Source organism: Schistocerca gregaria, chromosome 5 (genome assembly GCF_023897955.1).
Source record: "Schistocerca gregaria isolate iqSchGreg1 chromosome 5, iqSchGreg1.2, whole genome shotgun sequence".
Lineage (NCBI taxonomy): Eukaryota > Metazoa > Arthropoda > Insecta > Orthoptera > Acrididae > Schistocerca > Schistocerca gregaria.
This window is the reverse complement of record NC_064924.1, coordinates 502249062-502275189: the sequence shown is the minus strand read 5'-3', so window position 1 is coordinate 502275189 and position 26128 is coordinate 502249062. Positions and strand designations below refer to the sequence as shown.

Below are 26128 nucleotides of genomic sequence, written 5' to 3'. Positions count from 1 at the left end.
CAATTCTTATTTCCTAACAAATTAAATTGGAAATTTTTAAAGTTCTAAATCGAAATATTAAAAGCAAAACAAAGAAATTCTACTGAATGTTTGAACTCAGTTTTCTTACTCAACATTCAAAATTAAGTTGCAAACATTTCAGGCATTGACCATACATTTACAATGGCCTATGATTCTAAAGCACATCTCTAAAAATAAACATCCCTCACTTCTCAACTGTTGTAGGAAATACTTGTGAAACTTGTTCTTTTTGTATTGTGGTTTTATCAGGGACATAAGGAACACAAATACATTTCTATTGGTTTTGTGTGGGTGCAAGAATTTCACACATACTTCCATGCATTTGTGGCCATTCCAACATACTGCCACGTATGCTCCTTGTTTCTGGATGTGTGTTTATAGTGTGCAACAAGAAAAGCCTCTTCTTTTGGCAGTAAAACTTCATTGGATCATGTATTGTTTTAACTGTCACTACAGTTATAAGCACTATCACTTGTTTTCACACTGTTTTTGTTTTCCTGGGAGTCAGTGCCCATAACTGCTTTCGCAGGATGAATTTCTAGTTTTGAGCAGTGAATACTACCAGGTTTATTTGGAGGATAATGAATTTCTTGGAATATTTCTCCTAACTGGAAGTGCATACATCTATGTTGGTTTGTTGTCTTTCCTCATTATCAGGCAATTTCTGTGACACATGATCTGGATCAAATGGGATTTAGTGTGTGGTGCAAAATCCACTCTTTATGTTTACAGTAGAGTTTACTGAAATCTTAGTGAGTGTCAGCTTAAGAAGAGATGGAAAAGCATCCTTGGAAATGGTCCTGCAAGAGTATTTCTTCCATTCAGTTAATATGTCTTAGCAGATTGTTTTCTTACATACAGTGGTAGAGGAGGCGGCTGTTGTTAGGGAGGAGGACAATGAATGAAGTATTGTTCCACTCACACTCTTCAATAATATGTAGAGACACATGACTAGATAATTTGTCCCCATTCGTCACAGTTGGTTGATTTCGCTTCTTCAAATTGGACAAAATGACTGTAAAGTAGTGATCTTTAAATACCAGTAGATCAAATCACCTGCACTTATTCTTATTGACATGAGTTCCCTGTGGGCCTCCTTCTTGCCACATGTACCACAGGTGTTCAGATTTATAAGAGTCATATGGAGGAAGCAGTTTACCATTAGCACTTGCTGCTGTTGTTATAAAAACACTAGGTTTCAATGAATCCATCACTTTTTCAGCAGCCTGCCTCTGAATTGCTTTGATGTCTTTCTTTAATTCAACCTGCTACAGGTCCCAAACATTCAAGCAATACTCAAGAATAGGTCACACCAATGTCCTGTAACTGGTCTGTTTTACAGATGCATCACATTTTCCTGAAATTATCCCAACAAGCTAAAGTCGACCAATCACCTTCCCTAGCATAGACCTCACATGTTCGTTCCATTCCATATTGCTTTGCAGTGTCAAGCCCAGATATGACTGTGTCAAGCAGGACACTACTAATGCTACATATCAACGTTACAGATTAGCTTTTATTACTCATCTTCATTGACCTACATTTTTCTACATTTAGATCTAACTGCCATTCATCATAGAACTAAAAGTTTTAGTAATTTTTGAGAACATTTCGCCTGAGTACAGTGGTTTTTGTTGTTACTTAAAAGTGGACATGAACAGTCACAACCACAAGAAATGTTTTTTATATGAGGTTACCTGTTTCGGTCTGCTTTAGACCACCTTCAGACCTCACATATTGATGGTAGGTGATGGTGGCTGTGAAAGGGGCAGGCACTATGACTCCACAAATGCTAGTTGCAAAGCCAAACCATTTTTGTACACTGAAGAGCCAAAAGAATTGATACAACTGCCTAATATTGTGTAGGGCCCACTAGAGCTTGCAGAAGAGCCACATCACAACATGGCATGGACTCAACTAATGTCTGAAGTAGTGCTGCAGGGAACTGACACCATGAATCCTGCAGGGCTGTCCATAAATCCATAAGAATACGAGAGGTTGGAGATCTCTTCTGAACAGCACATTGCAAGGCATCGCAGATACGCTTAACAATGTTCATGTCTGGGAAGTTTGGTGGCCAGCGGAAGTGTTTAAACTCATAAAAGTATTCCTGGAGCCACTCTGTAACAATTCTGGACATATAGGGTGTCACATTGTCTTGCTGGAATTGCCCAAGTCCCTCAGAATGCACAATGGACATGAATGTACACAAGTGAGCAGAGAGGATGCTTACATATGAGTCACCTGTCAGAGTCATATCTTGACACATCAGGGGTCTAACTTCACATACCCCACACCATTACAGAGCCTCCACCAGCTTGAACGGTCCCCTGCTCACATGCGGGGTCCACGGATTCAAGGGGTTGTCCCCATATCCATAAACGTCTATCTACTTGATACAATTTGAAATTAGACTCATACAACCAGGCAACATGTTTTCAGTCATCAACAGTCCAATATCAGTGTTGAAGGGCCCAGCTCTGTGTCGTGCAGTCATCAAGGGTACACGAGTGGGCCTTTGGCTCCAAAAGCCCATATCAATGATGTTTTGTTGAATGGTTCGCACACTGTCACTTGTTGAAGGCCCAGCATAAAAATCTGCAGCAATTTGCAGAAGGATTGCACTTCTGTCACATTGAGTGATTCTCTTCAGTTTAAATTTGGTCTCATTCTTGCAGGATTTTTTCCCAGCTGCAGCAATGTCAAGTATTTGGTGTTTTACCAAATTCCTGGTATTCATGGTACACTTATGAAATGGTCACACTGGAAAATCCCCATTCATTGCTACCTCAGAAATGCTGTGTCCCATCGCTCATGTGCTGACTATAACACTATGTTCAAACTCACTTAAAGCCATATAAAGTGCCATTGTAGCAGCAGTACCTGAACTAACAACTGCACCACACACTTGTTGTCTTATTAAGGCATTGACGACTGCAGTGCCGTGTTCTGCCTATTTACATATCTCTGTATTTGAATATGCATGCCTATATCAGTTTCTTTGGTACTTTAGTGTATCTAGAGAACAACAGCGGTCCTATCACACTTCACTGGGGCACTCATGACTAACGCTGTCTCTGATGAACACTTACCAACGAGGGCAACATACTTGGTTCTATAACTTAAAAAAGTATTCAAGCTCTCTCATATCTGTGAAGCTATTCTGCTATTCTATATTCTCACGCCTTCATCAACAGCCTGCAATGGGGCACTGTGTCAAATGCTTTCTGTAAATCCAGAGATATGTAATCTGCCTGTTGCCCTTCAGCCATAGTTTACAGTATATCATATGAGAAAAGGACAAACTGAGCTTAATACAAGTGATGCTTTCTAAAGCCCTACTGATTCACGGACATAAGCTTTTCAGTCACGAGAAAATTTATCATCTTCAAACTGAGAATATGTTCAAGGATTGTGCAACAAACCAAAATTAGGGATATTGGTCTGCAATTGTGCGGGTCCATTCTTTGAATCATCTTATATTCGGAAGTCATCTGTGCCCTTTTCCAGTCACCTGGGTCTTTGTATTGGGCAAGAGATTCATGCTAAATGCAATCTAGCTAATGGGCCAGTGCCATAGAAAACTCGTTGTAAGACCGAGCTGGGATTCCATCCAGACCTGGTGACTTATTTGTTTCAACTCTTTTAGTTGTTTCTCTATTCCAGCAATGCTTATTACTATGTTGTTCATATGGGGGTATATCAATGGTCAAATGATGGTATGTTTGTATGAGTGTCCTGCGTGAATGATTTCGTGAAAATCAATTTTAAGATTTCATCTTTCTTTTTGCTATCTTCAACTGCCACACCATACTCATCAACAAGCGACTCGATAGAAGTCTTAGACCCAGACAAGAATTTTCTTGGGTTCTCTGCCAGATCTTTTGCTAAGGTGTGATGATAGTTGTTGTATGCTTCACACATAGATGTTTTCACAGATACACAAATCTCTACTAACCTTTGCTTGTCATCAATTTTCTGCTCTCTTTTGAACTGATAGTGCAACAGCCTCTGCTTTCTCAGAATTTTCTTGATTTCGTAACTAAATCATAGTGATTTTTTCTGTCCTTAATGCACTTACTAGGCACATAACTCTCAAAACCATGATTTACAATGTGCTTAAACTTTGCCCACAATTCCTCTATGTCCATCTTACTGGAACTCAGTGATGTCAGTTCTCTGTCTAAGGGAGATGCTAACAACTTTTTATCTGCTGTTTCTAGCAGCAACACTCTCCTAGTCTTCTTCGCTGATTTACCAACTTTTGTAACCACTGTTGCTGTAGGGACAACACGGTCACTGATCCATTTTTTTATACTGACTTTATCGATAAGGTCCGGCGTATTTGTAGCTACAACATCTGAGGTATTTCCATTGTGTGTAGGCTGCCAAGCTAGCAGCTCAAGACAGTTTTCAGAAAATGCATTCACACAACTATCTGTCTGTACCATCTTCAATGAATCCATAGACATTCCAGACTGCACTTGCTCGTCTCCGACTACTGACATGTGATCTGGGGAAAAAGTTTCGAAATTTGTGGTAAGGTCTTATGGGACCAAACTGCAGAGGTCATTGGTCCCTATGCTTACACACTATTTAACCTAACATTAACTAACGACAACACACACACACACACACCCATTCCTGAGGGAGAACTCGAACATCCAACAGGAGGAACCATGTGGGTCTTGAGGCACCTCAGACCATGCAGCTACCCCATTAAAACATTTAATGTTGAGGGCAAGTTTGATTTATATACTGTCCAATTGCCTGCATTTAGGCATTATAATATTAAGGATGAAATTGTGTTTTTCAGTAACAAGTATCAAAATGTTATTATTAACAAGGGGAAGATGTATATATATCATATAAATGTTAGGATTGAGAGGCTAACATTGGATAACAGTGCTAACAAGAAGTTTTTTGAGGAACAAGGTAATATGGAAAAGGTTAAATTGTGTGTCAGTAATAAACTAAGGTGTTTTAGCTGTCAAGGCTTCAATTCTACCAGTGTTATTTGGAAGAGATATACTGGTAAAAATGCATGTCAGTTTGTTGTGTATAGTAGGCCAGAGAAGTCAGTGCCTATTGATAAAGTAACAGCTAGCCCGTGTGGTTGTGATCTAGTTATTTAAGCATTACTGACTATAAATTTTTTTTGAATGATTCTAGAACTATCACAGCAGAATCATGTAGCCCTTAAAAACATCCAGCAATTAACTTGTTTTCATCTGCACCTGTTACAAGCAACCAGATAATTTCACTGTCACGCTCAGCTTCAACCTCAGTAGAGACAATTTTGTTGTCAGCTGCAATGAAAACTCCCCCTTCTATAGTGTCTGATCTGTCTTTATTATATATGCTCCATGACTTGCTAAGTATGTCAGAGCTTACCACTTTGGGTTTCAGCCAGGTCTTGGCTCTAGCATCAGAACTTCTCTGGAAGCTAGTAAATTCAGGAACTTTGTTACAAATACTTCTACAAGTTACTGATAAAATTTTGACAGTTGAACTGGCTATCCTCTGAACATGGTCTGACTTCCCTTTCTGCATAATGACTGGTGAGTGTTCAGCAGAGGATCTCAAAGTACTGCCTAGCCTAAAAGCCCTCATGTACACACCAAAAGTACTCTACTACCCAAGTAGCTGCTTCTTTTATATAGTTTACTCATGACCTATCCAGGGGAATCATACAAATTCCCATTCGATAATGCAGGTCTAGAAATCTGCAGCCAAGACTGTCACAGAGTTGACGAAGCCTTTGGTTGATACCCTTCATTTGGCTCCAATCCAGAGGACTCAAATCAGTTCTGGGAACAATGCTGTAAATTTCAAGCTCTGCTTGTGTCTCACACACAAGACCAGCAGCCTTCACTACCTCTGCCAGCCACCTGTATGAACTGAGGGTGGCCTCAGGACCCAAGTGACAGAAGTCGTCAGTGCCAATGTAAACCCAACTTGTAGATGTTTGCACCCTGCATGCTCAATATCTGCAAGCAAGGCGACCTACACATAGGCGACCTCCACATCTCAGATGAGAACCCCAGTAGACATATCCAAGCACATTGGCTTCCTTTCCAGCCCTTAATGCTATCTGTCTAAGGGGCTTCATAACATGCCTGATGTTGGACCTCCTGACAGCTAGTAGACCCATTGCCCCATGTGCCTACTCAGGCCCTGCTGAAGCAGCAGCCACATGTCCACTCACATGGTGAATGGGAGAGGCCAGGCAGTCATTCACTACATTGGCCCTCCACCTTGAGCAACAGAATCAAGTTACACCTGCATATCAACCTGCTGTGAAGCTGGGTCCACCACTTTTGGTACACAAGGAGGTGGCTCGGCTGCAGAGCCCATGGGTGAAACAAGTGACACTTGAAGTGTTCCATGTGATGCACCAGATTCTCCACCTCAGTTGCACCTCAAGACAGCAGCCTGAAGGTGACTGACCATAGCAAAAAGTGCATTCATCTGTTTGTGAACTACAGCCAGCTCCTCCTGCACCTGCACTCAGCATGCATACATCCTACCTATCCTACATGTACAGATACCACCCATACTTTTCCACTGGTCACAGCAGTGCAAAAGTTTCCACTTGCTGATGCTGTGTTAACTTTCAACAGAAGACTATCCATCAGATGTTTACCTAGGTAAATATTTGACCCAAAATAAAAGTCATGGTGCATGGAAAATACAGTCTCACATTTAAAATAATTGGTACATGGAAGTGAAATTTAGTGATCATTAATAGCCATGCAGTAGGAAAGAGAAAAAAAGTCTTACACTTCGACAGAGTATTACACATATCTTGCAAGAAAAAGAAATTGTAAATATAATTGTAGACTGGAAAATGAAATGGTCAGTTAGAAAATAAGTCTTTTTCCTGTACATTTTTAACATGTAATATGTATTAAATACAAAAACTTCCTTTATATAAAAAGAATCTACCAATTCTGTTTAGCATTTCATGTGTCAGTGTTTTCATTGTATAGATATATTGCCACTAACAGAAGCATTTAATGAAAAGTATGATAAAAACCACTCAATTTACAACATTTTTTGGAAATTATCCTAAATGAGGACATACAAGTATTTCTAAGGGAAATTCACACTTGATTGGATAAATCTATGTTTCAATGTGTATTGCAGATCAGAGTAATTCATCAGTGGAAAAAGCTGGCCTCTTGGCAGCTGTTCCAATGAAGTTACTTCCATCAGACAACAAATGTCGAATGCGAGGAAACACACTGTTGAAACAAATACGTGAAGATCGTGCTAATGGTCTCATCCCAATATACGTGAGTATTCTGAAAATTTGAGTTAAGTGTGAGTAATAAGATGATTAAAGATAAGAACTTTTAACCAACAAAAGGAGCCACTCATTTGTGTGAATGCTTAAGTCTACTTGAGTATTTGAGGGAGGGAAGGGGCAGAAAGTTATGAAATTTGAGCTCTAGCATGATTTTGTCATTTGGCTCCTTTAAACATCTAATAGTAATATGCACATTACATCACAAACAGGAAGTACTACTACACTTGGAAATCTTAAGATTAAGATTAGACATGAAATCAGATCAATGCAATCAATAACTATACAATTTGTTCTTTCAACCATTCATCATGTTTCAAATATCTCACCAGGATCAAACTGAACAAGTAAAGCTATACATTAACATAGGGTAGTGCTTACATAAAAGCCTGTTAGCTGCATTAACACTTTGGAGATCAAGCCTGAGTGTATCTCATGCCACAACTTTGTGTTAAAAAGACCACATTGAAGTGTAGATAGGGCCATGATTTCCACAATGTGTAAGCCACTTATCACTTGAGAACCAGACCTGTTTCATATGAGAACAATATGTGGACATCTTGTGATATGGCTTTCAACTGGTGCTGTCTTATGATGTCAATTTCTAGAGTTATTGAAACAGACATATTAGCAAACACTTGCTGTCATGAATGGCTGAGCTAGAATGATTGCACTGATTTAATTTCATGTCTGTACTTGTTATATTTCACAGTTTGTTGTAATTCTGCTACAAATATGTCATGCTTCTTAAGTGAGCAAAAAATATAGGAAGCTCAAGAGGAAGAAATTGCTCAGTGACTCACTTCACGCCGGCTGGTGTGGCCGAGCAGTTCTAGGCACTTCAGTTTAGAATTGCATGACCGTTACGGTCGCAGATTCAAATCCTGCCTCAGGCATAGATGTGTGTGATAGCCTTAGGTTAGTTAGGTTTAAGTAGTTCTAAGTTCTAGGGGACTGATGACCTCAGATATTAGGTCCCATAGTGCTCAAAGCCATTTGAAGTCACTTCACACTCTTTTCTTGAGAGGATTCTTATACTACTATCTGCCAAAATTAATTTAAAATTGGTTACCTATCAAAGAACTAAAATAAATATGAAAAGTAAATCTTGATGCTTGGCCTTCTTAGTATATATTACTCTTGAAGATACATCAATTGTATTTGTAGCGCTAAAACTTTAAATAACGGTGCAAATGTCTGATTTCCTAGGCCAAATATTCTTCTAATTAGCTGGTCTCCAAAGTGTTAACAACATGCTAACACTACATTGCTCTATAGTATTTTGAACAAACTAAATTTGATGTAGTTAAAGAAACAGTGAAGCTGCTAATTGTATAAATAAAAAGGCTAGCTACTTCCTCGCATATGTTAAATGACTGTTGTTTGTCTTCTGCTGGTATTTACATGATCACATTTTTAATCATAGAACAACAAATGTCTCGTAAGAAAGGAGGCCTATTTACAATAAACATTCCTGTTTGTCATGTGCCAGTGGCTAATAGGGAACTCCATTGTCTGAATTTAGGTAATCCGATAATGTTTAATAGTATTAGTAGTAGTAGTAGTAGTAGTAGTAGTAGTAGCAGTTAATAATTTTTTCTTTTGAGTTTGTAGAGATCCCCAATTTCTGGCTTTGTGTTACAGGAAATTGTTGAATATTTTCACATAAGATTTAATCACCCAAGGTTCCAGAAAAATATTTTTGTCTCTTATATAGTAGTTGTGCAAATTATATAACAATACAGAAAATTCCAGGCAGGAGCAGAACATAAAAAAAAGGGAAAGACAACCCCTCACCTATAGCAGATCAATGTGTGGAACAGAGAAACACATAACAGAAAATAGTATTCACACTACCTAACACTAACTCTTTATCTAGCAGAAGGACATACACTCACACACACAACTACACAGACACCCAAACCTATAAGGCTGCACTTGCCTTTCCTTGGCCATTGGAGTGTGTGCGACATGAAGTTTTCTATTACATGTTTCTGTTCTCCGTGCATCAATCTGCTGTAGGTGAATGGATGCTTTTCCCTTATTTTACATAGCTGTGCAAAATACATTTTTTTCAGAATTTTTTATTATTGGCAATGAGTTCATCAATACATGAATTTTCTGTGATATTGGCATTGGATAGTCAATATCAGTTAAGAGGCTACTGCTAAATTTGTAGTTATCTATTTTGCACAAAACTTTTTTCTCTTTTTCCCAATACATAAGCTGTATCAAAGGAATAGTCAGTCAAGGGACTAATAAACCATGCTACATATTTTGAAGCTAGTGCGTACATTCAGGAGGCAAAAAAAAAATTAGAAGTCCAAAAGTCATAATTTTCTATCTCAACACACTCTTTTTTATGGATCACAATCAACTTATTAAAACTGGCTATTACTCCAAAACACACTGTAGTAGTCTCAGCAAACATTCATATAAACCAAAATCAAAGTTAATGTTTCTGATTTACTTATAATAAAGTTCAAGCACCACTTAGCCACTATGGATGTGCTTAGTAATCATGAGAGTAAACAAAGTTCCATTGAGCCTGGCAGTTGTGGAAACTACACATTCACAAGTTAAACACTATACACACAGATTTAAACAGGTCGTGGAAACTGTTCATGGAGTTTGTATCTCACGGGTAGAGGCAAGTCAGATAATTGCACCTGAAGAAGAGGGGACCTTATATTTGTCCACCACAGAAATGTATGTGAGTGGCCAGTGATATTGGCAGTGCTTTCTCCAGAGCACATATATCAGTACATCCATACATTTCAGTTGCACATCCAGTGGGGTTCCAGATCCCTCAGCCCTTAAACCAGCATATAGGGCTGAAACCTGACTGGCCAATTCATGGAAGGACAATGCATCAGAAGTGACCGGGAGTTGGGCAGTGTCACGCTGGAAGGCTCCTGCGAGGAGTCCAAGGCTGTTGGTGTCAATGGTGCTGGATCCATAGAGTGTTGTGCAGCCTCATAGAATTCTGGGATGGAGGTGTCCTTCAAGGATGTGGCAGGTGTGGTGAGTCAACCACTGATGAAGCCAAACTGACGTCCTTGGACATGTCCCTCTGTTCACAAGAAGGGAATACCAGTTGGCTACTCGCTGTTACCGTAAAGTGGAGAGAGCTGTGATTTAGTTGTAATAGTGGACTCACCATTGAGGGAGGCTGTTGACCAATGTGCCACAACTGGAGTTGGTTGCAGCACTAGAGCAGCCTCTATAAACAACCACTAGCTTTTGCTAAAATCAGTGATAAAATTTTGTGCTGATAACAGAGTTTATATTTATCTAACAAATTATTATCTCTTGTAATTCTTGATTGTTGTTTGTATTTTTTAAAAAATGTGCATGACAAGTTGTCATCTTCTTTACATGTCTACCCAAAGCCATTGGGTGATCAGCACATTAATTAGTGTAATCTTGAGAATTGTTTGCAATAATGAGTAATCGTGACTTAAATTGTGTTTCATTTGAATGTGCTATATAATGGCAATGGCCTTGCACCAGTTCCGTCAGATCATGTAAGTTAGTTGCTGTCAGGATTGAATAGCACTTGGTTAGGTGACTGTCTGGGTCTGCCAAGTACTGTTAGCAAGCAGGGTGCACTCAGCCCTTGTGAGCCTAATTGAGGAGCTATTTGACTGAGAAGTAGTGACTCCAGCCATGAAAACTGACAATGGCTGAGAGAGCCAAACTAAACAGTAATAGTATTTGGTGAACATATGAATCAAAATAGAAATTAATATGAGACAGTTCCTGTTTGAGTTGGAATACTACCAGTATGTGACCACTAAGCACACATTTAGCAAGTATGAGATTAAACAAAGTTCCATTAAACCTGGTGGTGTTGGAAACAAAACATTCACAAATGGAAACATTGTGCACAGAGTTCTGGTACATTTTCGCAGTGGTCAGATCTCGTGGGTAGAGGCAAGTTGTATAACAGTGACTGAGGAAGAGACCACCACTACCAGCCTTATATCTGCCCACTGCAGAAATTAATGTGAGTTGCCAGTGATATTAGCAGTCATCCCACCACAGACACCCTCACCAGACATGGGTCACATTACACATATTGACACATCCATATCTTTCATTTGCATGCACAGCAGGTTATTAAACTTTTGAGGCTACTTGTTGCTTTGTTGATGAGAAGAGGGGAATATGTTTAGGAAGTTTGAATTTCATGGGGTGAAACTTTTCAAGCTGTAATTTGCACAAACAAGTAAGTATTTCCTTATGTTAACAAGTTTATCTTACACAAGAAGGTTATTTTCAACTGCTGTGCTTCAAGTTTACCAGACATCTTTCCTGATTTATTGTCTGTATTTGCAGGTTGTAGCAACCTTTGGAACAACAGGAACTTGTGCCTTTGACCCAGCTGAAGAACTTGGACCCATATGCAATGAAGAAGGCATATGGCTTCACATAGATGCTGCATATGCAGGTATATTGGATGCCTTACTTTTATCTTCCATGACATGAAGTTTTTATATTTTCACACTTTTTATGTATAGTCACTTAATAACCAGTCATCAACTAATTTCACTTGTGAATCCGTTGATGAGCCAAACCTTTATGACTGTTGCCCACCACAAGACCGAATACCACCTGTTAGCACTGCAGGTACGTGATGCCAAAAGAAAAGTTGATAAGCACAGGAAATAAAATAGGCAAATGGGGAAATCTACTGTCATAAATAACTTTGAAATGGAGCATATTGTTGTCACCCTGCACCCAGGATGAGCATCTTGGAAATAATAAAATTGATCAGCTGGTCACACCCTACTGTTGTGAACATCTACAGACACTGAATGAAGGATGTTGAAACCAGGAGTAGGCCACAAGATGTTAGACAGGCAGGTCTCATCATGGAATGTGTAGGTTGGAGGCTTGCCCAACTCTGCAAAGCAGGGTAGGGAATTTTCTGTGACAGAAATCATTCTGGTGCAGGCACAAGTGCTTCAAAGCCCACAGTGCACATTGTTTAACATCAGACTTCACAGCAAATGACCACTCATATCTTATGATTGCAGTGGGAATGGGGCATTTAGATCTGACTGTGATGAATAGGGCCTTTTTGTCTTGACAGATGAATTAAGTTTCTTGTTACACCAGGTCAATAGTCGTATCCAGATAAGGCATCATCCAGACAAATAGCTACTCAAAACATTCATTGCTCATCAAGTGCAGACTGGTGGAGGCAGTATTATGCTGCAGGGCACATTCATGTGGACTTCCATGGGAACTGTGATAGTAATCAAAGGCACCACAGCAACTATGGACTATGTTAACATTATTGTGAGCCAACTGCATCCGTTCATGACTGGTGTCTTCCCTGAAGGAAATGCAATTTTCTGGCATGATAATTGTCCATGTCAAAGGACCTTAATCATGCTGCAGTGGTTGAGAAGTGTGAAAGTGAAGCCATGTTGATGTCTTGCCCAGCCAAATTTGCCTGACCTGAAACCAATTGAACACATCTGTGATGCTGTTGGACACTGGGTCCACACCCATAAATCACCAGCCCATAAGTTACAGGATTGCATGACCTGAGTGTGTGCATCTGGTGCCACATACAGGTACCTCTGGAAACCTTTCAAGGATACATTGAATGCGTGCCACACACATTTGGTGCTGTATTGTATTCGAAAGGTGGATCAGCATGCAATTGGTCAGGTGATCTCAATTTTTTGGCTCATCTGTGTAAAGTATCAAGAAGAAAGTATAGTGGTCAACAGTTAGGTTGCTACTATGTGTGATGTAAATGGGAATGAGCAGCAATAAGTAATATCATTAGCAATTTTCTGTCTGATTACATTCAAGAAAGATGCAACAGAGTAATTACTGTCTATATTCCTCTATTCCTTATTTTATTTCCATGATCCTTATAAAAGATAAACAGTGAAAGCAACAGAATTGTCACTCAATCTTCCTTGAATACAGATCCTCTCTCTAACCAGGTGTCACAAGAGCGGTGTCACCCTTCTTCCAAAGATACCCATTTAAATTCCATGAAGATCTCTGTTACACTTATATGTGAACTGTACTGACATGTTTGGTGTGTACTGTCAAACCTACTTGGTAAGCACTCTTAACAATGGAGCAAGACACAAGAATATGTTGTGTGAATATCTCATGTATGGTTTCCTTTAAGGATGCCTCACACTTTCCCAGAACATTCCAACATCTCTCCAGGATCTTACTATAGAAATTATAGTAGACATCATAGATACCCCTTCTTAGGGATGCCTTTAGATTTTTTCTGTCAGCCTTTTGCAATCTTGTTTGTTGTGCAGATGTAGTAACCTCCAATTTTGCAACAGTCTCCAAATGGTAGCATTAAGGCCAGGTTGGTCTTCACAGTCATTTATTTCTTTGCTTAATTTGTGTTTATGTGGAGTGCAGTTCATGACTTTGAGCCTTAACCACAGCTTGTACTTGTCTGATATGAACTATGTGTTCTCATTTAATCTTTTAAGTAGGTTATTTGTGAGTGTCTATGAGCTCTACCAGAGAAAAACATTTTCGTAGCTTTCTTGGCAATCTGTTTGCTCTCTATGATTACCATCTCTGTGAACACATCATGTTCGCTAATACTCTACCTGTAATGACACTATCAAAAACTTTGGGACTGTTTACAGTCAGTAAATCTGAACCATTCATTTGAATGTGGGCTGTCAAACTTGTTCAGGGAAATGTATGACAGTGTGTGCAGCATTGCCTCATAGACTGTTTGTCTCTTCTACCAGTTATACAATCATGATTTAAAGTTGCCACTTACTACCAACTATTTCCTTAGGATATTTCTATGATGCTGAATTTAGGCTGTCTTTGACTGACTCTACAACCATTGTGTCTGAATTTTGTTGCCAAAAGAAGCATTTCATTATTAATCCCATTCCACTGACCCCAGCTTGTCTGGTCTCACATCAGTTTGGATCTCACTAAACTTAATGTTTGTACTTTCTGCAGCAAGTGATTTATCTTTCTGGTACATGTTCAATGCAATATCTGAAGTTTTCCTGATTTCTGATTTAAGAGTTAACCGAGTTCCTAATGTAATATGCAGGTGACTAATTTCTTTGATAGACAAGTTGGGGTTTTGTTCTGGGTATCTTGGAGTTTTGTTTCCTATGAAAAAAATTAACACCTATGCTGAGGCCCCACAAATGAGCAGTCTTCATCATTTTCATCACTCTCCATACAGAATCATGAATAGCCTCAGATTGCTGTAACAGACATAGTTGATGATAACATGAGCAATTAACCACATATGACTGCACATGTTGCCTTGTATTGCTCTTGAAAAAGACTTCTCTACCTTCTCACACCCCAAATGCTCATTCTGTTTGTTCTCCTTGTATGATACCATTTACTGGAATAGGGACTATTGCACACATAATATTCAATCTGCTTTCTTGCAAGTAGGAGCCTCCTCTTGTTCTTCTGTGAGTGCTTGGACTCTGAATAAGAAAAGACCACTGCTCTAGCAGTAGTACTAAATGTCCAGACCTATTCTTCAGAAGTATGGGATCATTCATTTATCCATTAGCCACATATAACTCTATCCATGAAGCAGTCCCAGAGTTTGCAAACAGCTAACCAGTCATAAAGAGGTGACTAGTTGAAGTTGGATTAGGGTTCTCTGTAGACCTCACAGGCTATGAGAAAACTGGTGAGTTTTATGATACACTTGCAGTTGTAGGAGACCATCCTGCTGCTACACCATTGACAAAATTCACAGTGGCTATATGAAATGATCATTGGTGTTGACAGCCAGGAGTCCCCACCTGGGGAAGTTCAGCTGACAAGTTGGAAGTCTTTTAATTTGATGTCGCATTAGATAACTTGTTATCAGTGATGATGAGAACAGCACAACACCCAATCCATGTGGGGACAAAATCCTGACCCAGCCAGGAACTGAACCAAAACACACTACATGGCAGTCGGATGTGCTGGCCACTCAGCCAAGGGGGTGGACCAGTAGCTATATGAAGCTGGTTGACAGTTGCTGACAGTTTCCAACTGTTTGAACCGTGGCTTTCAGGATGTCATGTGGGCTTCACAAGACTGATGCTTCAGGAGTCCATGCCTCATCAAGATCCTATGATGGCCACATTCCATGACCATATCTAGTCATGAAAGCTACCCATACAACTAGCTCTTGCCAAAACAAAAAAAGATGAGGCTGAATTGGCCTCTTATTGGTAAGGAGAAAAGTGTTGAATTACAGTTGCCAGTTTTTTTCTGTGTCTTTAGACCCTAGCGTTTTCCATTTCTTGATTAACTTTAAATATACACTGAACAAAATAGATTATAGGCACTTTTCTTGTCCAACACACTATTAGCTATTTAATTTCCCTATGAGCTCCCAGTTGGTGCACATCGAAAGTGCACAAAGACACGTATATAGCTTCTTCTCTGTGTTTACTTCATAGGTTCTTACTTAAATTACATGTGAGTTTCATATAGGAGGTGTAATTTTGAGTTTTAGTTACTGTAATTGTAAATTCAGGCAGATTGTAGCACAGACATTAGGCTTTTGTACAGGTTAGTTCATACATTCTTTGCGTGTTTCCCTTGCGTTCTCGAGGCATGGACTTGGGTTTCAGTAACTGTTGTTCAACATCAATTAGAAAGGACAGGGACTGTGATTGCTGTGTTCGGATGAGGGCTGAGTTAGCATCCCTTCACCCACAGCTGCAGGAGGTGCTGACTTTGGTCACGCAGCTTGAGGCTGTTGCCAATGGGCACCACTGTGGGGAGCCGGACTTGGGTATCACGGGGATGTCAACCTTGTCCTGTCTGTCCCTAGATCAGTCTGCTGCTGTGATTGCCCCGGTTGCTGCCTGCAACGGGGCTGAGCCCTCACCTGTGATTGATTGGGAGGTCGTTCCAAGGCGTGACAGGCAGCGAAAGATGTCCCTGGAGGCTGATCAGAAAGCCTCCCCGGTGTGTCTGACAAACAGGTTTCAGGTACTGTCTCTGGCTGAGCCAGATGCAGCTGCCTGCCCTGTTTTACCTGCAAGCACAGTTTGTGTTGAGCCAGTGTAACAGTTTATTTCCCTTTAAAAGTTACTAAATTCAGTATGAATTTGCTTTGATAACCTTTTGAATATTATATCAGACAGAAGTATAGATAACTTGCACAGTTATGAAATGTAACAAAAAAGAGTGACCTATGACATGAGTATCCAAGATGCTTGGTACATTCAAAGGTAACATCAACACATCCTATGTCCATGGCTGTGGAACTATTGAATATCACTTTTTCCAGCATCCTGCCAACTCCAAACTGACTACCTTAACCCTTAGACATATGACTGACTACACCTTATCTCACAATTACTCCTTCTTTGAGGGAAAAGTGTAAAAAAAAAACATGTGGATCAAAAGTACTCATATGGAACCATGTTCATTAGCAACTTACGAGGGATTCTTTTTCCTAGCTTCCCTGCCTGCATCCAGTGAAGAAGAAGGAAAGTATGAAAGCTGAGCTGCAGTGTTAAAGTTCCTAGTCAAATACCTTTTACTGTGCACATAGCTTGAGAGGTACATAGCAATACCATGAGAGGCCATCACCACACAGTCACAACCACTTTCCAGGCGCTTTCTCACTTCTGGATAATTGCTTCAAGGCAGTGCTTGCGAACTGGGATATCTTCTGCTTCAGCCCCATGTCCATCAGCATATCATATTCAGAGGATGATTCTCAGCCTTCAAGGTTCGGGCAATCGCAGTGGGTGGGCTTATTGGTAGTTGGGAGCACCAATGTTAGGCACGTAATGGGGCCCCTTAGGGATATGGCGACTAAGGAGGGGAAGAAATCCAGTGTGCACTCCTTGTGCATTCCAGGTGGAGTCATTCCTGATGTGGATGCCATGAAGAGCACAGGGTGCAGCCAGCTGCAAGAGTTGGCACATGTCGACAGTAATGATGTGTGTCGCTTTGTATCTGAGGAAATTCTCTCTGCATTCCAGCGCCTATCTGATTTGGTGAAGGCTGCTGGTCTTGCTTATGAGATGAAGGCAGAGCTCACCATCTGCAGCATTGTTGACAGAACCGACTGCGGACCTTTGGTGAAGAGCCTGGTGGAGGGTCTGAATCAGAGGCTCAGACAGTTTTGCGACCGTGTTGGCTGAAGATTCCTTGACTTGCGCCATAGGTGGTGGGGTTTTGGATTCTGCTGAATAGGTCAGGAGTTCACTACACTCAGATGGTGGCTACACGGGTAGCGGAGGCTGTTTGGTGTGGACTGGGTGGTTTTTTTAGGTTAGAAGGCCTCGGGAATGTATGGGATGGGCTGCAATCTCAAAGGGTGCATGTTAAATACAGGACGTGCTTGGATTAAGGAACAGTCGGAATTGTAGATGTAAATTGTTGTAGCTTTGCTGGGAAAGTCCCTGAGCTTCAAGCACTAATAGAAAGCACAGAAGCTGAAATCGTTATAGGTAAAGAAAGCTGGATAAAGCCTGAAATAAGTTCTGCAGAAATTTTTACGAAGTCTCAGACAGTGTTCAGGAAAGATAGATTAGGCAGAATTGGTGGTGGAGTGTTTGTGTCTGTCAGTAGTGGTTTATCTCGTAGTAAAATCGAAGTAGATACTCCGTGTGAATTGGTATGGGTGGAGGTTATACGTAACAGCTGAACTAAGTTAATAATTGGCTCCTTCTACCGACCCCCAGACTCCGATGATATAGTTGCTGAACAGAGAAAATCTGAGTCTCATAATAAATAAATACCCCACTCATATTGTTATAGTTGGTAGGGACTTCAACCTTCCCTCGATATGTTGGCAAAAATACTTGTAGGCAGAAAACATCTTCCGAGATTGTCCTAAATGCTTTCTCCAAAAATTATTTCGAGCAGTTAGTCCACGGACCCACGCGAATTGTAAATGGTTGTGAAAACACACTTGACCTCTTAGCCACAAACAATCCAGAGCTAATAGAGAGCATCATGTCTGATACAAGGATTAGTGATCGCAAGGTTGTTGTTGCTAGGCTCAATACCGTTTCTTCCAAATCCACCACAAACAAACACAAAATAATTTTATTTATAAAAGCGGATAAAGTGTCACTAGAAGCCTTCCTAAGAGACAATCTCCATTCCTTCCAAACTGACTATGCAAATGTAGACGATATGTGGCTCAAATTCAAAGATATAGTAGCAACAGCAATTGAGAGATTCATACCTCACAAATTGGTAAGAGATGGGACTGATCCCCCATGGTACACAAAACAGGTTTGAACACTGTTGCAGAGGCAACGGAAAAAGCATGCGAAGTTCAGAAGAACCCGAAATCCCGAAGATTGGCTAAAATTTACAGACACACGAAACTTGGCATGGACTTCAATGCGAGATGCTGTTAATAGGTTCCACAACGAAACATTGTCTCGAAATTTGGTAGAAAATCTGAAGAAATTCTGGTCCTATGTAAAGTACACAAGTGGCAAGACGCAGTCAATATCTTCGCTGCGCAGTGCCGATGGTACTGTTACCAACGACTGTGCTGCTAAAGTGGAGTTATTGAACACAGTTTTTCGAAATTCCTTCACCAGGGAAGACGAATGGAATATTCCAGAATTTGAAACACGAACAGCTGCTAGCATGAGTTTCTTAGAAGTAGATACCTTAGGGGATGCGAAGCAACTCAAATCGCTTGATATGGGCAAGTCTTCAGGTCCAGATTGTATACCAATTAGGTTCCTTTCAGATTATGCTGATACAATAACTCCCTACTTAGCAATAATATACAACCGCTAGCTCACCGATAGATCTGTACCCACAGATAGGAAAACTGTGCAGGTCACACCAATGTTTAAGAAGGGTAGTAGGAGTAATCCATCGAACTACAGACCTATATCATTGACGTTGGTTTGCAGTAGGGTTTTGGAGCATACACTGTATTCAAACATTATGAATCATCTTGAAGGGAATTATCTATTGATAAGTAATCAGCATCGTTTCAGAAAAAATTGTTCTTGTTCGCATATGATGCTGTAATATACCATCTAGTAAGGTCATCCGAAGACCAGTATCAGTTGCAAAGCGATTTAGAAAAGATTACTGTATGGTGTGGCAGATGGCAGTTGACGCTAAATAACGAAAAGTGTGAGGTGATCCACATGAGTTCCAAAAGAAATCCATTGGAATTCAATTACTCAATAAATAGTACAATTCTCAAGGCTGTCAATTCAACTAAGTATCTGGGTGTTAAAATTACAAACAACTTCAGTTGGAAAGACCACATAGATAATATTGTGGGGAAGGTGAGCCAAAGGTTGCGTTTCATTGGCAGGACACTTAGAAGATGCAACAAGTCCACTAAAGAGACAGCTTACACTACATTCGTTCATCCTCTGTTAGAATATTGCTGCGCGGTGTGGGATCCTTACCAGGTGGGATTGACGGAGGACATCGAAAAGGTGCAAAAAAGGGCAGCTCGTTTTGTATTATCACCTAATAGGGGAGAGAGTGTGGCAGATATGATACACGAGTTGGGATGGAAGTCATTAAAGCAAAGACATTTTTCGCCGCGGCGAGATCTATTTACAAAATTTCAGTCACCAACTTTCTCTTCCGAATGCAAAAATATTTTGTTGAGCCCAACCTACATAGGTAGGAATGATCATCAAAATAAAATAAGAGAAGTCAGAGCTCCAACAGAAAGGTTTAGGTGTTCGTTTTTCCCACGCGCTGTTCAGGAGTGGAATGGTAGAGAGATAGTATGATTGTGGTTCAATGAACCCTCTGCCAAGCACTTAAATGTGAATTGCAGAGTAATCATGTAGATGTAGATGTAGAGCTTATCACTGTCATATTATAACAGCATTGTTTCTGTGTGACCTATGAGATGCTTTCATATTCACTCTCTAATTTATTCCACAGGTTATAGTGGATTACTTCATGAAAATCTTATTTATAGACAATAGATGCTGTATTTAATAACATTTCATATTCCTGTCAGTTTTGTGAGATCTGTTGCAGAGCAAAAATTGCGTCAGCTCATGGAAGGTATTTTGCTCCTATTCAGACATAACCCAGCTGTTAATTCATCCTAGTATATACAAAAACTGCAGCAGTTCATGGGAGATATTTTCCTATTCAGATTTAGCTCAGTTATTAATTCACCGCAGTATATACATTTAAAGCCATGAATCATTGAGCATACCATCTCCAAGAAAACCACACTGATAAAGTATAATGGGTTCAGAAGAACCTTCGGAATACTAATGCAAAGTTCCAGTCATAGCTGGGGTCAGAATTCATGCACTCCCCTCTTTGTGACGTGTAGCATGTGAGACAGATTATGTGGCATATTGCCACTCAGATTTACTGGAAGACCTGGATTAATGATCTACACTACCAAACTATTAAATCATTCTAAATAAGGGAAGGAGGTTGGCAGCAGGAAGGGCATCCAGCTGTTAAAACATTGCCAAAACAAGAGAAATGATGGATGCTTCTCAAGATAAATGTTCCAAAGTAATAACCTCCCATTCGGGTCTCTGGGGGAGGCATTTTGCAAAGGATCAAAAGGTGTTCAAGATCATAGTGGGAACTCTAAATGTGGGAACGATGACGGGAAAGGGAAGAGAGATAGTAGACATGATGCAGAGGAGGAAGATAAAGGCTTTTTGTGTGCAAGGGGCAAGGTGGAATGACAATAAGGCAAAGATCTTAGCTGAAGGCTATAAGCTACTTTATAGTAGTGCAAGCCTGGAATCAAGAAATGGAGTTGGAGTTTTATTGCACAGAGAGATTCAAGAAGAGGTATGTGAGGTCAGCAGAGTAAATGATAAGATCATGTATGTTAAGATGATGTTTGGCAGAGAAATGGCAACAGTGCTGGCTGCCTTTGTACCCCAAGTGAGATGTTCGGAGGATGAGAAGGAAAAATTTTAAGAGAGATACGGATGGAGTAATGATTGGAATACCAGAGAATGAAAGAGTGATAGTAGGAGGGGATCTAAATGGTCATGTTGATGGAAGGAAAGGTGGGGAAGAGAGGTGGCATGGAGGATGGGGGTATGGGAGAGAAATGAGGAAGGAAAAAAGATAGTGGAGTTTGCAGTGGCTTTTGATCTGGTGATTACGAGTACCTACTTCCAAAGAAAAAGAGAAAAACTAATAACATACAGGAGTGGCAAAAATAAAAGCCAAATTGATTACATATTATATAGAAGGAAAAATAGTGGGGAGGTGCGAAATACTAAGGTCATATACGGTGAAGGAATAGCAACACAACATAAGTTGATTGTAGCGGATTGTGAGATGAAAGTATATAAAAGACAGAGGCACATAAATCAATGTGAAAGGAAAATTAAGTGGTGGAGATTAAAGGATAAAAATCTGAGAGAGGAGTTTAGCAAAAAAGTACTGGGAAAGGTAAAATTGGCAGAGAGTGTGCAGCAATGGTGGGAAATAAATAGTGCTGTTATAAGGAAGACCGTGGAAGAAGTGTTTGGGTTAACATCTGGGAGAGAGGTGCCAAAAGATAAGGAAGCATGGTGGTGGAATGAAGTGGTGCAGAAGGTTGTGAAGGAAAAGAAAGACACTAAGAGGAAGTGGGAAATGTCCAGAAGTGCTGAGGATTGGCAAGCATACAAAAGAGCAAAGAAGGAGGCAAAACAAGCCATGGCTAAAGCTAAAGCTGAGTCAGTAAGGGCGGCATATGAACAACTACAGAAAAATCAGGATATGAGACAACTGATACAGATAGGCAAATCAAGAGATAAAGCTTCTAAGGATCTAAAAGCAATGAAACAAGTGAAAGATGAAACAGGAATAATTCTGCATGACCATGGCAAAATTATCAAAAGGTGGTTGAATTATTTTGAGAACATGCTGAATGAAGAGTATGTAAAAGTGAAAATTGAGGAAGGAGGGGCAAACGAAGGATTAACAATGGATATAAGTAGAGATGAAGTTGAACGTGCAGTTGAAATGATGAAAAATGGGAAGGCAGTTGGCCCAGACCAGATCCCCATGGAGGTATGAAAGTGTCTCGATATAAAGGGAATTGAGCTCCTTTGGAATTTAATGAAGAAGATTTGGTGACAGGAGGATTTGCCAGACGAGATGAGAACTAGTGTACTGATCCCAATATTTAAGGGGAAAGGTGATGTGTAGGACTTCAGTAACTATAGAGGTATTAAACTGATGGTACCTACAATGAAAATTTGGGAAAGAGTTATAGAAGCAAGATTATGCAAGGAGACTGTGGGAAAGGGGAAAGGTGATGTGTAGGACTTCAGTAACTATAGAGGTATTAAACTGATGGTACCTACAATGAAAATTTGGGAAAGAGTTATAGAAGCAAGATTACGCAAGGAGACTGTGGTATGTGAAGAACAGTTTGGGTTCATGCCTGGAAGAGGAACAACTGATGCAATATATGCTTTAAAGTGGATAGTGGAGAGACACGGGGAGCTACAAGCCAATCTACATATGGCTTTCATTGATTTGGCGAAAGCATATGACAGAGTCCCAAGGGACGAAATATGGAGAAGCATGAGAGAGCAGTGTGTGCCAGAGAAGTATGTGAGATTAGTGAAGGAAATGTACAGAGGAGCAATGACACAGGTGAGAAGTAGTGTGGGCATGAAGTGGAGTTTCCAGTAAAAGTAGGGTCACACCAAGGTCTTCTCTTAGTCCCTACCTCTTTGACCTAGTTATGGATATGGTGGTGACAGATGTGAAGAAGGAAGTGCCGTGGATTATGATGTTTGCGGATGATGTGGTCCTTTGTGAACAGAGCATTGACAGACTTGAGGAAAAGCAGTAAGATTGGAGGAAGGCACTAGAAGAAAGAGGAATGAAAATTAGCAGGACAAAGTCAGAATATTTAGCACTGAAGGATGTGAAGATGAGGTCATGCAAGATCCAGGATGATGAGCTGAAATCAATCTGCAAATTTAAATACCTGGGGTCGTACATACAGAGGGACAGAGAACTGGAAAGTAAGATACAACACCGAATAAATTTCAGTTGGAATAACTGGAGGAAAATGAGTGGAGTGTTGTGTGACAAGAAGGTGAGCATTGCATTGAAAGGGAAAGTGTACAAGTCGGTGGTAAGGCCTGCTATGATAGACCGGGCAGAGACTTGGCCAATCACAGTAGCCCAGGAAAGGAAGATGGAAGTGGCGGAAATGAGGATGCTGAGGTGGATGTGTGGGGAAACAAGGAAGGACAGGACTAGAAATGAATTTGTTATAGGAGTTGTGAAAGTGGGACCCATGGGGAAATAGATACAAGAGATCAGACTAATGTGGTAGGGACACTTACAGAGAAAAGGGGGAGAGTATATCGGAAACAGAGTTGAAGATATAAAGATTGAAGCAGCGAGAAGGAGAGGAAGACCAAAGATGAGGTGGAAGGATAAGATATCTGGGGACCTAAGGGAGAAAAGATGGAAGAAGGAATAGGCAATGGATAGAGTGCTATGGAGGAGAAGGATCCAGAAGAGCAACGTCGACCCTACATGACGTGAGACAAGGTGATGATAAAGAAAGAAGAAGAAGGGTTAAAATTGTCACTAATCCTATTGTCCAAATAAAAGTCTTGTAAGAATCTACTATCTGGATAGATTCCAGATGTTTTACCCACAGCACTGGGTGTAAAATAGATACCACTACAAGCCCACCAGTTGCAGAGTTCAGAGTCCACAAATTTGACTCTACATGAACACAATGCTGTCACTAGCAGCATCTAAATCCGCAGAGGAAGATACATAGATCCATGGAAAATGTAGGTATAGACACAATGACTGCAGACCATTTTCAGCAGACTGATGGATGCCAGCAGACTGAGATATATTCTAACTGAAAATTAAGAATATTTGTAAGACCCTGAACCGTGCTCATTTTGCTAGAACACTGAAGTCATAACAGAACTACAGCTTGGATATGAGGTACTCATCCATTCATGCCACGGTTGCTCCTTTCTGCTGTGTTGGTACTTCAATGCTTCCAGACATGGCAGCACAGCAGCTCTCACCATATTGGTATGTAGTATTGCATAACTTGCTTAGTTGACTTGACTCACTTCCATGGCCTGTTTTATTAACCAAGGGAGATATCTTAATTTTCCTATCTGCAGACAGTACATATTTTTACAGCACAACAGTATCTATCTCTAAGGCACAGTGGATAGTAATTAAATGGTTTAAAAGGATGTTTTATAATACACAAAATCAGAATTTAGAATGCAAAAATATTCAGTTTAATTAAATATCTCTGTCTCTCTCTTACAATATTACAGCTTGAGGTGCCTCATTTATTAGCTTACCCCACAGCTAGCAGTCCTAATTAGAATTTCAAGGGAATAGAATGGCTGGCCAGTTCTTATCTTCTAGGAGCCTGACTTCCAAGTACTGTTTATACATTAATTTAAAAGCAGAAAAAGTTATTCCTAGTTTTTGGAATTGTTAGTTCCTAACTCAGGAAGAAGAGATGAAGAGGTTTTCCAAAGTGAATTTGTCTTGTGATACAATAAACCTAATTCCAGAACTTACAAAAGCTATTTTATTATTTCATTTTATTTTATTGCAAGTTCGATTGGTTCTGATAGCAATGGAGTTTCAAGTATATGGAACGAATCAGTATTTTTACAATGTTCACAATACAGCAGCACACAATTTGGTTAATTCATGACAAAACTCATTGTAACAACATGGGACACTAGAAAAATAAAACATGTTACATACATCAGAATTAACAGTTATATGTACACATTCAGAGTAACAATATCAAAGTACTTGAGCAACAATCTAACATTACAACAACAAATAGTTTCATTTATGCTTATATTGCATGACTAACTCGGTTGTATAATAAAAACGTGCTCCAATGTACTAAAAAAATCACTAATTGAATAGAATGACTTTTGTATTAGGTATTTCTTCAGTTTGCTCTTGAACTTTTGTGTTCCAGGAGCAAGACTTTTGATGACACTGGGTAAAGCATTGTAAATTTTGATGCCTGTATAATTTACTCCTTTCTGTACAAGGGTATACTTTGACTGGTTGCTACGAATGTCCTCTTTTGACCTTCTGTTGTGACCATGACATTCACTATCGATTTTGAAGAGAGAGAGTGGCTTTCATTCATGAAACATACAAGGGAGTATATGTACTGAGATATCATTGTAAATACCTGTAGTTTCATAAGCAGATTCCTGCATGAGTGCCTTGGTTGCACACCACTGAGCATTAAAAACTTTTTTGCCAAGGGCTGGTTGCCCCCAAAAGATGATTCTATAAGCCAAAATTGCATAGAAATATCTTAAATAAGCAGCTCTTATGGCCACCTTATGTGTGGTTGATAAAATTATGGGTGAGACAAATGTTGCAGAATGTAGCCTTTTTTCTAGACCTAGGATATGGTTGGACCAATTTAGTTTGCAGTCTATGTACACACCCAGGAAATTAGCTGAGTCAACTTGCTTTATTTGTTGTCCATTACACTTTGTATTTATATCTCCTGGTTATTTATGTGCCATGTGAAACAGTACAAAATGAGTTTTTTTTTATATTTAGAGAGAGTCCATTACAGTTAAACCATTTCTGAATGTTTGCAGATGTTTCCCAGTTGTTCCCTGTTGCTTTGTCAACTAGAAGAGAAGTACTATCAGTGAATAGGGTGAACTTGCTCACTGATGTGGTGTAGTGTGGGACGCCATTTATAAATATAAGAAACAGTAAGAGTCCCAGTACCGAGTCTTTACGCACTCCAGTGTTAAATGTTCCCCACTTGGATGAATCTGGGATTCCACTTCTGTCAGT

The 26128-nt window shown here is 39.9% G+C and overlaps 1 protein-coding gene across 1 annotated transcript in view; it reads left to right on the top strand.

Annotated features, from left to right (window-relative positions):
- LOC126271954 (aromatic-L-amino-acid decarboxylase-like) overlaps window positions 1-26128 on the top strand; it is a 205268-nt gene that overhangs the window by 84900 nt on the left and 94240 nt on the right. The window contains exons 7-8 of the mRNA XM_049974392.1: window positions 7171-7319; window positions 11672-11783. Coding sequence (XP_049830349.1) covers window positions 7171-7319; window positions 11672-11783 — 261 coding nt within the window. The remainder of the gene's footprint in view (window positions 1-7170; window positions 7320-11671; window positions 11784-26128) is intronic.